Source organism: Primulina huaijiensis, chromosome 17 (genome assembly GCF_012295235.1).
Source record: "Primulina huaijiensis isolate GDHJ02 chromosome 17, ASM1229523v2, whole genome shotgun sequence".
In the NCBI taxonomy this organism is placed as follows: Eukaryota; Viridiplantae; Streptophyta; class Magnoliopsida; order Lamiales; family Gesneriaceae; genus Primulina; species Primulina huaijiensis.
In genome coordinates, this window is record NC_133322.1 from 5737285 (window position 1) to 5753874 (window position 16590).

The 16590-nt window shown below is 31.7% G+C and overlaps 1 protein-coding gene across 1 annotated transcript; it reads left to right on the forward strand.

Annotated features, from left to right (window-relative positions):
• The first annotated feature begins 4574 nt into the window (after positions 1–4574).
• On the forward strand, positions 4575–6363 carry LOC140963631 (protein DETOXIFICATION 51-like). The gene has a single exon (XM_073423023.1). It carries the CDS (start codon positions 4602–4604, stop codon positions 6243–6245), a length of 1644 nt encoding a protein of 547 aa, XP_073279124.1. The 5' UTR covers positions 4575–4601; the 3' UTR covers positions 6246–6363.
• Positions 6364–16590: the final 10227 nt, after the last annotated feature.

Genomic DNA, 16590 nt, shown 5'->3' on the forward strand with positions numbered 1-16590 from the left:
CAAGTTGTTATAGGAATCTATTGCGTAGTTATGTCATAAGTCATTCGCATATATCTCACAATCCGATGTGGTACGATGAAGTAGCTAGGCTCTCAAAATCACCCTTGAAACACTTCAAAAATGTAGCATCTGTTCATGATTTAGAACAATTATAACTTTTAGTGTCAACAATTCTCCCTTGATTTTTTAAACATAATTTCGCAATAAAGCTCTATTTATATTAACATTGTAAGCCGACGGTCTTGGCTTAAAAACCAGAATAGGAATCAAAATGGAATACTTGCAATTAAATTTTATTTTCTAAAATGAGAAAAATGTAAACGAAACTAGAATTAAAATCCGTGAAAGGAACTATATTATTAAACTTGAGATTATATACTAAAAATTTTGTTGTCATGATCCGTCATTTTATTTAATGTCAAATGTATTCTTGTTTGATTCAACATTCATTATTCAAGAAAAAAAAATTATATTATCATATTATTATAAAAAAAGAACCTAAATCATATAAAACAATCTATATAATATTTTATTCTTAATTAATTTTCAATTTTTTCTAGAGAAAAAAAGGTTTTTCGTATGGAATTAATGATTCTAGTACATAGAATGTTTGAGTGGGGGTGATAAATGGGAACCAGATTACAGAATATGTTATCTGGAGTTGGATCATTTATGGCATATTTACACTTTTCTATATTAAGAAATAAATATTAAATGCTCAAATTTAAATTTGTTTGTCAGATTTAAATGAGTGGGAATTGGTAACTTGTCGAAAAGTATTTGGAGAAAAGCCAGAGATGGCCATGCTATGCCAACTAAAAATCTTACCCAATTTGATATATTATATCCAAAATGAGAATGTGCAAAATTAATTAGTTCTAAAGTTTATCAAGTAATTAATATTTCTTAAAATGTTATTTTTCAAAACAATCTTTTATACCAATTATGAACATTTTTCTTTGTATTACAAAAGCGTCTATTTTTAATTCTCTAATTTTTTTACTTTGTTGTAGCTAATGTAATATACATGATTATTTATTTTTTTAATATCTAAAATTTGGAAATTTTAATTTTTGGTTCTTTTGTTCTGTATGATTGTTTCGTCGAATAAGTGTAGATGCGACATCGTACACGTCAGAGTCACGTAAGAAAAAAGACTAAAATTTCAAACAAGAAAAAATAGCTAACTTAGACTGAAATTTGACAACTAGATCAAAAATACAATTTTTTGTACAAATAATATAAGAAACCAACCAATGAATGCATCATCCTGGCGTATTAAAATGTATGATAGTAAAACATTTGTTCAGAACCATGTGCAAAAATGCTTCCACAAGCATGGAATCCTATAATTCCATGCGTGTGGATTTTTTACCAGATCAGAACTTTCCTTAAATACTCCAAACTCATATCTTTAGATCTGTTTGTACCAAGATTTGATAAATTTTCTCTCTTCTGTGTATAATATTTACTTTTTTTCAAACTATTTTACGAGTTAGAGGCAAGCCCCTCGAAGTAAACGACTTCACTTTTTTTAACATTACATTGACGGCTACTTTCACTATGAGTTTTTTACCCTGTCTTAGGAATATCTGGATGAAATTGTGGGTAAACAAAGGTGTAATATTGAGTGTTGAGGCCATACCTCATTTTCCCCTTTGATCCATTTTTTGATTTAATAGTAAAACACACATCCTCCTCTGTCGTTCTATGTTATTATTATTTTCTTAACACGAAGCGTTGCTGGTCATTGTGTCACAGCTGGATTTGCTTTTAACTTTTCAAGAAAATATTGTACGAATTTCATGACAAATAATTGTTTAANGAATGCAATAATTAGCAACAAATTATCTTATTCGAGTTATTATACGATTTAAAATATTTGAGTTGCATTGTTATCACTAACTATAATTTTTGATAAAACAACAAACACTAATCTTATATATTGTATGCAAATTAAATATTATAGTTTTGTATAACACAATAATAATTAAATTTCATATTTTTTTTACCCTTAATAGTATTTGGTAAAAATATGATATATTTAAATTTGTATAAAAAATATAAAAAAAGTATGGAAAAATCATAAAAACATATGTAAAATTTTATTTATGTTAACAATGTAGCTTCTCATCGTTATTTTAGGGAAATAATATATAATAAAAAAATATGTATATTTTAGAATTGCTCACATTTATTTATTTTATATTATTATTGATTTCAGATAACTTTTTTTATGGATATGAAATGTCTCCCAGAAGGAATCTGTGACCAAGTTGACAGCATAAAAAAGAGACATTGGAAAAAATAATAATGGATTGCCCACATTGATATTACTGTTGTTTGATGAGATGGTCGAAATTCCCCGCTAACTAATGATAAAATAATATTCAAAATCAGTGTTTTCCTCGCAATTTTGGATTGAAAAGTCAACCGAAACAATTATTCAAATGCTCCAATTTTATAATAATATATTGCACATAATGTCGCTAATAATGTAGAATGGATCCCATACAGACCTTTCAGTTGGGAGGTAGGATTTAATTTTTATTATTTATCTCCACAGAGTATAATTTTTTTTATATCTGTTTATAATTTTATTTTGTCTTGTTTCATTTTGAATTCAAGGATATGAATTTTTTTGTAATCTTATATTTTGTTTCAATTATTTTCATTATAGTAATTGAAATTGGATCACTATAAATTTGCTTCTTTGCAAAGTTATTTTAAGAAAAAAATAATACGTTTGAACAATTATTATATACAAAAGTTTTTTTTAACAAAATAAAAGTAATATATGTGATTTTTATTATTTTTTAAATAATCAAAAAACACATTGTAGATGAAAACTTTTGTTGGAATCAGTTTGGAGTTTAGAAGGGGTAAAGAAACCCTTTTAAAATTTTTCAAAACTATAGCAGTTCTTAATAATTTTTAGGTCGTGAAGACAAATTTTTGAACGATTAGATTTGCTGAACAACTGAAATTATACAATTTTGGAAACGATCCGACTTAGTGATAAAAAATATATATTAATTGATGCAAACAATCAGTTAACAAAACACAATTAGATATGCAAACAGGTAGTATAAAATGTGTAAGGTAAAAATAGATATTTATGGATGTTCGGAGATGAATAATATTACGTGTCACCTCTTCTTCCACATAGAAATAATTTCACAAAAATACTTTGGTTTTATAACACTTTGTAACAAGAATTTCTATTTTGAGTTTGCATATTTATAATTGAAAAGCTCCAACGGTCGGATTTGTTTTTCAACGATCATCTGTATTATCTTACGATATAATGTTCAACATTGTACACTTCAATAAATGACATTTAATGTCCTTTTGTTTCCCATTTCAACCCTTATAGTTTCTGAGAAGTTGATTGACTTTGAACACTTTGGAAAACAACCTATCAATCCGTAGTTGTTAGGATAATGCGCAATAATGTTTTATATATATCAGTTGAGTTCAAAGTATACATCTCAATTTGATCACATCTTACCGGTTGCAGTGTTGTTGGATTTTAATGTTTATACTTGTACAAGTCAGATAATCTCTTGCAACTAGAGCGGTCTGACTTGATCTAGCGTTCGGAAAAATGTGTAAATACAAAGGATAAACGGCTGGATAATGAAATAGTTCAATGATGTTGTTTCCCAATCACCAAAACTTAAGAAAACATAAATATTCAACAACTTTGAAAATCAAACCAAAAATGATATTAAAAACAACACAATTAAAAGTCAAAAATTGAAAAGAGAGTGATTACAAGGCATTTTATTTAGTAAATAATAACGAAATTTATATGAAAACGAGACTAAATAGTCTGATCAAAATATGACTTGCAATAATCGACCAAATAATGTATATCATCTGGTTTTCTTAATCTTTCCATCAATCCTAGTATAAATCAAGATTAATAAGCCATTAATGACTATCTAACGTACCAACATAAAATATGTAGTTAATCCACCCGTTTTAATTATTATTATTATTATTATTCAAACATACGTAAAACTATCTAAGTCGATTGTGACTTAGGTTTCAATTAAGTAGTATTAATTTATTATGTGCGTATGATAAAATAAAAATGATAATAAATATAAATCTCATTTAATTTTCTATACTGAACAATAAGAGTAATTTTGCTTAATATTAGAAACTACAAAAATCTTGTTATTTCATATTTTTATATTAAATTCATTTGACATCTTTTATCATTATTACATTTTACATTATATGTAATATTAAAATGATTTCATCGTTTGGTCTTTAGCAAAATTATAAAATATGAAATGTTATATATATTTTATATATATATATGTATATATATATATATATATAAATGATTATCATTATGAATCGATTAAAAAATTAAATAAAAAGAGAAAATAATAAAATATGTGGATATAGCCAACAATAGGATGTAAAAAAAGAAAATATTTAAAATAAAATTATAATTTTTGTTTTTCTCATCCCTATTAATACTATACATACTCTAATGGAGATAGATATATAGATAGATAGATATACACGTACATTTGGGTGGTAACAGCGTCGACAGAATTAAGAGAAAGATTCTTCACAAAAATATGTGCAATCCCAACACTAATCCTACAGTCTGCATCTGCATAGAGAATGGGCATGATTATCACAGGCAGCAGCAGCAGCAGCCCCACCTGTTTCTTGATCTGATATCAGTCTCCGCCACCTTCAAACCCCAAGAAACCACCAAGAAGCCTCCACCGGAGGTGAGCAATCTTCCGACCCCATCTGAATTTGTTGAGGAGACAAGAGCGCTTTTCAGATTAGCATTTCCTATAGCCCTGACAGCCCTAATTCTGTACTCGAGGTCGATGCTTTCTATGCTGTTTTTAGGCCATCTGGGTGACCTAGAGCTGGCTTCGGGTTCATTGGCCATGGCTTTTGCTAATATAAGTGGCTATTCCGTTCTTTCTGGGCTAGCATTAGGGATGGAGCCTCTTTGCTCGCAAGCCTTCGGAGCTCAGAGGCCCAAGCTTCTTTCTTTGACGCTGCAGAGGTCTGTGATTTTCCTTCTTGTTTGCTCGGTGCCAATCTCCTTTCTTTGGTTGAATTTCTCTAATATTTTTCTGCATTTACACCAAGACCCGAGTATCACCTCATTGGCCCAGACTTATCTTCTCTTTTCGATCCCTGATCTTGTCACGAATTCCTTTCTTCACCCCATAAGGATTTACCTTCGGGCTCAAGGTATCACCCATCCTTTGACTTTGGCTTCCTTTGTTGGAACGGCTTTCCATTTGCCCATAAATTATTTGTTTGTTTCTCGACTCAAACTCGGGGCTGCTGGCGTGGCGGCTGCTTCCGCCGCGTCTAACGTCATGGTGCTGCTAGCCTTGGTTCTGCACATCTGGGCTCGGGGGCTACACGTCCCAACGTGGTCCAACCCCAGCCTGAAGTGCTTCACCGGCTGGGCGCCGCTCATTCGGCTGGCGGCGCCGAGCTGTGTCTCCGTGTGCCTTGAATGGTGGTGGTATGAGATCATGATAGTGTTGTGTGGGTTGCTCGTTGACCCCAAGGCCACCATGGCATCCATGGGTGTCTTGATTCAGACAACCTCGTTTCTTTATGTGTTCCCTTCTTCCCTCGGGTTCGCTGTCTCAACTCGGATCGGGAACGATCTGGGGGCGAAACGGTCACAGAAGGCAAGAATATCAGCCGTCGTCTCCATTTTTCTCGCAGGCCTGATGGGATTATCCGCGATGACATTCGCTACCTCTGTGCGGAGCTTCTGGGCCCGAATGTTCACGAGCGATGAACACATCCTACGGCTGACATCAGTGGCGCTGCCGATCCTAGGGCTGTGCGAGCTCGGTAACTGCCCGCAGACGGTTGGATGTGGGGTTTTACGAGGGACAGCGCGGCCTTCTATCGCCGCTAACGTGAACCTTGGTGCATTCTACTTGGTTGGGATGCCTGTCGCTGTTGGGCTCGGGTTCGTGCTCGGGGTTGGGTTCTGTGGGCTTTGGATTGGGCTTCTGTCGGCCCAAATATGTTGCGCCGGGCTGATGCTGTACGAGGTGGGGATCACGAACTGGGGCTTCGAGGCAGCTAGGGCTCAGATGCTGACGTGTGGTGAATCATCGTTGCCTCGTGAATGTGCGGAGAATGACATAGAGCCCTTGATTTGTGTAAAAGTGACGTCACACGATGAGGACCTTTCGACAAAAGTGACACCCTCCAACATTGTGTGATTTCATTTTTTCTTTTTTTTTTCTTTTTGGATTTTAGACAGTATCCGTTTTGTGTACTAATGAGATTTTTATTTTTATTTTTATTTTTTGTGGGCATTTGTAGTTATTATTATTTGGGGTTAAAGATATTTATGTAAAGATATAAGATGGAAGAAGAGAGTGGTTAATGAGAAATTTTTGTCACTAATCTTTCCCAAAACTATGTTTTCTTATGCTCATATTAGACTACTACTACTCCAATATATTAGACAATTTGTTTAACGCTGATGTGATACTTACCTAATGGATATGTAATTCTGATATGTTTCATAACGTCTAATACATGAGTGTCACCTTAGCAATGATCGCAAAGATGAATAAAATTAATCAAAAACATATCAAAATTGTGATTTTGTACACATTTTATATGTATATATGTAGGCTAAGAATATATTTATTCCTTCCAAGTTATACTCTCCCATCCAATATTGCATACACAGAGTAACATACACATCCATCTCGTTTCCTTCAAAATCAAACATTTATCAACACAATTCCACTATATTTTTATGAACTAAAAATTTCTTTTTCATGTCCAATAAAATCATATATAATAATTTCATAAAGAATACATAAAATATGTAAGAACCCTAATTTTTCTCAAACCTTGTAATTAAATATTTGCAAGGAAATGTTAAGAGTATAGGATTTTGATTCATGTATTAGAATGAGATATGCATATTGGAAAATATTTTTATATGGGAAATCCTTATTGTCAAGTTAATAATATATGCACTTGTACAAGCATATTTTCGAAATTTGGTTACGAAATATTGCAAAATTGAGAGATATCATACAAGGTTTAGAGGAACTAATACATGGACATTGCTAATTTCGAAATTTACTAGATTTTTTTTGCCTAAATATGGTGCTGCCTAAATATTGGATTATATGCAAGCTTGAGCTAAAGGAATAGAAGCAAATACTCCCCTCCCTTGCACCATGTTTTCGAGTCAATCTAGGGTAAAAGATTAGGAAATAAAGAGCTCAAATGAATAGCAAAATCATCAGCCATGGAAGAGAATAATTGGAGTCAGAATTGGGAGATTTTTGCACAATTTTGGGCATGATTTGAGTATATAATTTAAGCCTCCTCCCCTCACCTATAAATAGGTCATCATACCCACTCCTCAACACACCCTAAAATTCGAAATCCCTAGCTGCAGAATTCGAAAATTCCAGCAGCATTCTCTAGCTGAAATATTGCTTGAAAATCGTCCAAAGTTAGGCAAGAAAGTGAGCTGAAGGGCCGCTCAAGTAAGGAGCAAGAAGTGATCCAAGCCAAGCAGTTGTGCACCCATGTTTTAGCTTAAAAAAAAAAAAAAAAAACCAAGTAAGTGAGCTTGTTTTAAAGTTTAATTTTCAGTTATGCATATGTTTGTTTTCATAAATTCGGTCGAGTATAACTCTTCTTCTACTCCTTTCTTGTGTTGGGTGTCATATGGTTTTGAGCACTGTGATGATTCGACTGTATATGAGTGGGAATCCCAATATGAAATGTTTATGACCCTTACACGGTGGGATTATAACCATTATATGGCATCGTCCCCTTAGAGGAGTAAAAATTAGGGACTTATATCAGTAAATCATAGAAAGTAGAGGAATCCAGTGCCTGGTCAATGTTATGCATGTGATATGAGTCTTGTTGTACATGAATTGTGTTTCGAAATTATATGCATGTTGTTATATTGTGCTCGATATGGTCGTCATTCAGCTCGATACAGCCCCACTTACTGAGTGACAACCATATCACTCACCATTTACAATCCTTTCCCAGATAAACCTGAGAAACAACTCGAGGAAGAGGAGTCGGACTAGTTTTGGGGCTGGTGAAGATTTCGAGATTTTAGTTTAAATTTAAACTTTTAATTCAGTTGTAAACTTTCCGCATTAAATTATGTCGTTTTTCGGTTATTGGGTTGTAAAGACATTGCTATCTATTTGAAATTAGGATATAAACTGGTTTTGATTTATACTGTACTACGAGGTTGGTTGTTTTCAATTGTGTGATTGCTAAACAACGTCGTTGTAAACTAACCTCGTCTCGGCCTTGGCAAAATCAATTAATTAGATTTTTTATTTGAATGGCCTTGTCCCTCGACATGCGGCAGCCTTTTGGGTCACTATCAACAATAATAATTAAGTTTGAAACGCCAAGTGACGACAAAGGTCACTCTCCAAAAAATGAATTATATGAGTGTGATCTAGTTTGAGGCTAAGTGCATTTATGCTAAAAAAAATGTTACCTAATCCAATATTCATCTTATTTGAAACTGACCAAATCAATTGTGAAGCAATGTTGTTGTCTCCAGGATAAAATGGTCCAACTCCGATCCAGTTGTTCATTTGTCATGGCCATGCACAAACCAAACCTTTCCAGGCTCATGGCTCAAGTAAGTACAAGTTATAGCCACGAAAACGACTTTCTTCGAAATTATGCGTAAAATGTTAAAAACGATATTTTTTTCGCTAATAGTTTCGATTTTAAGAAATGGCAATTTTTTTTTTTAAAATGCAGTTTGTTAGTAGTGTAAGTTCATTTCAGAAAATTTGGATGTGGTGAGATATTTAGATGTATTATTGGGATAGATATATATTATTTGGATGTGCTGATTTCTGATTTTTTCTGTAAACTTCAATTTGTGGGGCAAAAAAAGCCAATGAGCCATATGGTGAGTGAGACAGGAAATGAGAGGTGAAATTATATTTCAAAAATTATATGTTCGTTAATTTTTTTTTAAAAAAATAATACTATTATTTTTATCAGCACCTCAGATCAATCTCTCTTCGGACAAATAGGTCAAATAACACCATGTAAATTTATATTTTTAGATTATGTGAGTCGATCTCTTATATTATGGATCAAGATCCAGCCGTGAGTGAATCGATAAACCCCGTCACTTTGTGTATGCACTTGATAGTAACATGTCTGATTTCGAGGCCAATGGATAGGGAGAAGTATACGAGTCCAAGGCATCAAGTGGAAAGAAAATGAAAAGTGGGAAAGGGTGAGAATGGGAATATGATAAAAATAGAGCATCGGAAAAGGGGAACAAAATGGGGTCTTGTCCACATTTTGAGAGGCAGAATCAATGGTGAGCAGGATTTTCGAACGAGGGGTCCGTTGTGCCAGAAAAAATGTTTCGATCCAATTCCCACTCCAAATTGTAACGTAGCGAGGTACAATTTCAACCATTTGCAGAAGAAGAAAACAATAATAGAAGTGGAACAGAAACTGGGGCTTCTGTTTCTGTACACGTTATATTAAAGGATAGAAGTGAAGAAATGGGGTCGTGGCACTCTTTTCTTCGCCATGCCCTACTTCCACTCACGTCCATCAAATCCACTGCAATTTTAGCAACTTAGTTTAAACCATTCTCCACTTGCCAGTCTTGCAACTTTTTTTTTTTTGTTATTTTCATTTNTTTGTGTTGAGAGAGAAATACTTTGGTGTTCTTCGGTATGAAAGATAAGATATATATTAATTAAATATTTTCGTTCAGTCTAATGTTTAAATCAATCTAATTCTACAAATGATTATTAAAGTTATAAATCATTATGTTAAAAGCAACAATGTTATGCATCGTAAGATTAGGACTTGAATCTAACTTAACCCCAAAAGCTAGCTCAAGAGGAAAAATTGTCCAAGTCCATATATGTAACTCTTGTGGATTTTATTATCTAATCGATGTGAGACAACTAACACACCGAACATTTAGAGCGTGAAGTTTACAAATGACCCAACTATGGACAGGCCAATACATAACGGTGAAAATGAACTCTGACAACATGTTAAGATTAAGAATTGAACTTAACTCAACTTTAATTAAAAGCTAGTTGAACGGCAGATTGTTGAAGTCCATATATGCAACCCTCAAAGATTTTATCCAACTGATGTGAGATAAATACAAATGAGAAACCTATTGCATGTTCAACGCTTACCTCTAGAATCGTTTTGTAGGGTTTATAACAAATTAATCATGAGACTGAAATATTTTGATACAAATATGTAAATAATCAGAACGAAAACGGCAGAGATAATTAAATTTCTATATTTTGTTTACGTTTATTGGTTTCATTTTGTTCTCTTGATATATTCCTGAATATAATTGTTTCTACTCAAGATTGTTGTATTTAAATGTTCTTGTTGGCAAGAAAATAGCATCAACTTGGTAAAAAAAATTTGTAAAAAAATTAAAAAGAAATCCTCAAAAAATTGACCCCAACTTGGGTTCGGTGGTGAAGAAGAGGAGAATAAAATTGAGTCGTTGACAGCTAGATAGAAATGATACATGCTCGTGTATTTTTTGGCTTATTTTGACAAGTCCAATATTCTCTTCCTTTTTTACTGTTTTAGGTTCACTCCCCCAAACAATGCATGCAAATCATGGGGTCCCTTTGAAATGTTTCACGTAACCCAAAATAAATTTCTCTCGTACGGATTCTTTATCCTTTTTTTTTTTAAAAAAAAAAGACTAATTATTTCACTAAATTTAAATTTTTTGTAGAATTAGTGTATTAAATCATTTTGTCGACAGAAAAAACAACACGTGAAGTTATTTTACTTCTTTTTTTTAGGTTCAGATCATGGGTCCTTTTTTTTGTCAGATTTTTGGAAACACATACGTTTGTTTTTAGCCTACTAGCTTTTTCTGTTTTTCTAAATTTGAGAGCAAATATATAGTACCAACAAAATGAAAACAACTAAAACTCACGTTTATTTTTCAAAATAATTAAAATGTGTATGAAATTGAAAAAATAAATAAAAATCTTGTACATCTACGTGCTGAGTAAATCTCTTGTGAGACGGTCTCACGAATTTTTATCTGTGAGACGGGTCAATCCGACCAATATTCACAATAAAAAGTAATACTTTTAGCATTTTTTCATGGATGACCCAAATAAGATATTCGACCCACAAAATTTTTTCCTGAAACCGTCTCACAAGAGTTTTGTGCTATCTGTTTAGTTCTTCTCTTCCTAAAATCTCAATGACACACCTACATTACCGTCTACCAACAAGAATCCAGTTCCTCCTATATATATAATTTTGTTCACTTCGCACACAATGTAGGGAAAAAGTAAAATGCGTAAGATGTAAGTGAACCTATTTAAGTTTTGGTTGTTGAATTAGTCAAAGTCGGGTCTTACTGCTGTAAATAATAAATTATTGACGTAATACCAAATATTGTTAGCATGATATAGAGCATTTCGTTGACATATCTGACATCATGTTAGTATTACGATGAAATAGAACTAAAACTTACAACTTCAAAGAGCCAAAGAACGAACTCCAAATTACGATAAGTTAGATAACTAATTTGACTATTTTTCATGTATAATTATTTGAAAAATTATATTTTTGGTCTCGTAACTTACGTTTTTTTAAATCATGTTATGAATTGATTTGCATTTTTAGGGCAGTAACTTGTAATTTTTTTTCCCAATTCCGGTCATTATCTTTGCCCAAAATCGAAATTAACAACCGAAAATTGCCTAGCTGATAGTCAGGAATGCTGAGGTGGAAAATGAATTTGAGGATTTGATTTTTGGTAATTTGCGTGACATTTTTTTAATTTCACCTATGCAAATAAAAGAAAAAAGAAAAACTAAAGTCCATCAAGAAGATTGGAAATTTCAAACTTTGGTTACTGGGTGTAAATATTTTTATTAATTTTATTTTTAAGATAATGTGCACTTTGATTTTTACTTTTTTATTTTATTTGCTAAGGAGATTTTTTTTTTTTTTTAAAAAAGAAAAAGTCACATGTGCTACTTTCCCATCAAATATCTAAATCTATTTTCCAACTCAGCATATCCGGCAGGACAAAAACTTGTGTGAGACGGTCTTACGGATCGTATTTGTGAGATGGATCTCTTATTTGGGTCATACATGAAAAATTATTATTTTTTATACTAAGAGTATTACTTTTTATTGTGAATATCGGTAGGGTTGACCCGTCTCACATATTAGGATCCGTGAGACGGTCTCACATGAGACCTACTCATCCGGCCGCTAGCTAGGCAATTTTCGATGGACCATTTTAATTTTTTTTTTAAAAAAATGATTGTGGTAAAAAAAAATATAAGTTATTGCACTAATAACGAAAATTAACTCATAATAAGAATAAAATTTAAGAAAAAATACAAGTTACGAGAATAAAAAATGAAGTTTCTCTATATTTATACATGCACAGAACACAAGAACCGTAGAATTGCTAACAATTGTGTCCGAAGGTCAGCACACACAATGAACCCAGCCCCCAATTTTGGATGCTGGGTCCAAACAATTTTCAATAATATTTTAATCGCATTATTTTTTTTCGCAAAATTAAGATACAATTATAATTAAAAATAATTATGTATAATTATTGAATGTAAATATATTATGAATTTATTAAATTAAACTAATATATATTTTTAATATATTAATTAAAATGAGTATAATAAATATATATTTATAATATTATATAAATGAAAATTATAAATAAAGATAGTAAAAAAATATAGAATGATGTATTAATCGACGAGGTACGACGAAAAGTTGTTTGTTGGTTTTATGATTGTGAGAAAAATTTTACAGAAGTTGAGATTTTTTAACTTTTGATGTGACAATAATGTTGAGTTTTAAGTTTATGAATGCGGACACCCTTATAGTAACACAAGAGGATAAGGTTGTGTGTTACCATTTTATGTACCTAAATTAATAAAGGCTTCATTTAGAATTCATCTAATATAAATTAATTGAAACAATCAAATGTATTTGAAGTTGTGGACTGAAAATCTATAATTTCAAATAACTTAATCAAAATGCACCATAAGATACTAAGATATTGGGTTGTAATGGATTCTTTATTTCTATGTATTTAATATAAAACATAAAATTTACTCTCCTTGAATTTTTTTGAGTTTTCATATGTGAAATTTATGAAATCCTAACTCTGGCACTATTATCAGAGTTCCATTATGTTAATATCTATAAGTAGTCAAAAATTTGTGTGAGACGGATCTCTTATTTGGGTCATTCATGAAAAAATATTACTTTTTATACTTACTTTTTACTGTGAATATCGGTAAGGTTGACCCGTTTCAANCTAAGAGTATTACTTTTTACTGTGAATATCGGTAGGGTTGACCCGTTTCACAGATAAAGACACGTGAAATCGTCTCACAAGAGACCTACTCCTATAAGTATGTCGATCATCTTTTGATCTAGTAGCAAGAACGAAGCTTCAAGATCCAAATTATATATATGCGCACACACGAGTAGGACGGAAAATAAAATTTATCGACTATGCACATTTAAATTCTATGACGATGATATATAAATGTAAAAAATATATATATAGACAATATTTATGTTATATAGTGAACATCTGTAGTAAATTGAAAAAAAAAACATAGTAAATTTATAACTAAGTCATAAATTGTATAAAATATTTTACTATATCTAGCACAGTAGGATGCTATACGGTAAAAATATATAAATAAAATGTTTAATCACCTGCGCTGACCTAAGTCAACGTCATGATTGAAAGTATATTTTGCTCGACTTTTCTATGATAGATGAATCTCATTAAATTATGTCTCGCTGATCAATTCATTCCCCTTCATGAAAGTTGATAAAACACATGCCATTAATATATATTTTTGTTCTAAATTTTCGCATCATCTATGTATATATACGTATAAGTATATGAAATTGCTCCTATACCTTGCGCTCCTGAAATCACGGCGGAGCTAGACAACGTTGGTTGGGGACGGATTTTTTAAAACATTTAGGTTTTGTTGATGAGTTAACCGAAATGAATTTATTCAAGATTATTAAAATCATTATTATGAAATCATTAAGTAGTTAGTAGTCGATAATCTTATATGTAACAAGAGAAAACTTTCATCCTTCGAACTTCCAGAAACAATCATTATATATTTTGAATACTTATGTTATTGTTCTTATAGTTCAGTAGATTCTTTCTGCATAACTCATTAATTGCCTACTAAACTTTGAAAGTTGATATAAGATTTCTATTGCTAATACCAATACAGGTCATCTGAAGAATAAAAAAAAATCAAATTTATAGTTATTTGTTCACCCTCATTTAAAATATTATCATCGGTCTCTAACAGATATTTTTCCCTCCAAAATCGAGGCGGAGCTAGACAACTTGCAATGCTACATATCTCGTAGCAACTAATTTTAAAAATGTGCATCCCAAAGAATTTATGCGTCTTTAAGTTTTCCGTCTCATTAACCAACGATCACATTAAATAACGTTGTCCTTTTTAAGTTCCGTCGCATGGGCTAATTTATGAAAACGGACAAAATCACTTGATTTATGGCATATTAAATTATTAATCAATAGAGTTTGACAATTTCCATTTAAAATATATTTTAATGTTAATTATTGCTAGTATAAGCTTAATTTTCATCCGTGAAGCTTTAATTTATCTAACAAATTATACACAAAAACCAAATCAAACTCGACTTTACATGAAAAAGGACTAACACGACCAAAGTAATTGGTTATTACCAAACTAAGAGGGCCTTACCAAATATTTAGCTAAAATTATTTAAATAACTTATAAATCCTATATTTTATTTGTTTTAGAAGCTGATAAAATGTAAAGTCTTATTCTAAATAAAATTTACTGAAATGTTCGAATAAAATAAACATAACAATGCTTAAAGATAGATTCTGATAATATCAAGATAATATATATTAATATTACCAAAAATATACGATAATATTAAAAAAATAGTCCTACAAACATTCCAATGTAAAAAGTTTGTTAGAAAGGCTCCCTTAATATATTAAAACCAAGAACACAAAGGTATCAAACTTGAATGATCATAATTGAAAAAACAAACTAAGGCTTCGATTTCTAACGCTTCGAATAACTCGAAATCAACATATGGACGTCCCTTAATCTGCTTCTTGAGAAGTCCTCGAAGAAGTTCACCTCAAGTACTTATTGTCCAAACGATGTGAACCCCGATTCGATCCCTTAATAGGTGTCTTGTCCTCTGCGCCGATCGGGAAGACAAAATAAAAATACATGGAATCATACACTTTTTTTAATTTTTTTTAATCACAATATATTTGTTGACGAAGCTATTTCTGCTCCTTTTTTGTCCACTGGAATGCGAAGCCATGACACGGATTCTTTAATTTGCAGGTCCACACATGTACAGTGTCTCAGAATAGAACATGACGATAATTAATTTTATGGTGAATTATGAACATTTATTACTAAGAAGCCTGCAGGGAAATTACTCCACAGACAACGTACACATGCAGACATTATTTCAAGGCTGGATGTAAATAAAATCCAGCAGCTCCATTTTGGGAAACTTGCCATGATATTTGGTGAAATAAATTAAGAAACCCAGTTTTTAGTTTGAATATATAGATATATATGAAGCCCATTTCTTTCTTTCTTTTTATGCCCAAAAAGAATATTCAGAATCAAGTTGGAGTCCCCATGAACTTGTTGGACGTAAAGTGGACAGATGCTATATTTAGGGTCGGTTATTACGTACAGATATCCTGGCCTATATATATATATATATGGCAGTAGTTAGCTAGGTGTAGATACAGTGATTAGGTCATATTTTACGATGCAGACAGGCATGATGGGCGTGGGTTGGAGGATGATGATGGCCTTGTTGGAGGGTTGTGAAACTGAAGAAATGGGAACAATTGCTACCATAAAAAGTATTATATGTGAAAAGTTATCTTGTAATTTACAATTTTTTTTTTCATTTTTATCAATCATCATCCATTCTCAGTCTTATTTCATTATTGTGCATTTTATGTCAACAATTTTAGGTGATACATTCATTTTTCNATTTATATAGTATGGAATGATATTAAGATATGGTGACAACTGTAGAGAATGTGGAGTAAGCAAGAATTGGTTGATCGTGCATGCATGTGAACGTTGGAAACATGCATGATGGCCTAAGATGAAAATGTCGATATTTTCTTTTCCTTTCAAATTTTGATTGTGAACAACTCCAAAGATATAATTCACCCTATAATTTATGAACGTGCATAAATCATATAAAAACGGCATTCCATCTGCGGAAAATTTTAATTGTTCGTGTATCGAATTATTTTTACGCTTATTTTTAAGGATCAGAAAGTATCTTGTGATGAATCTATATATGTGAGATGGGTCGACCTTGTTTTTATCTATGCAGTGAAAATTAGTATTTTTCATGAGTTGAGTCAGATTAGAAATCCGTCTCATAGGAATTTTTGTGTTTAAAAATACTTAATATGTATATACATTGATAGCTCAC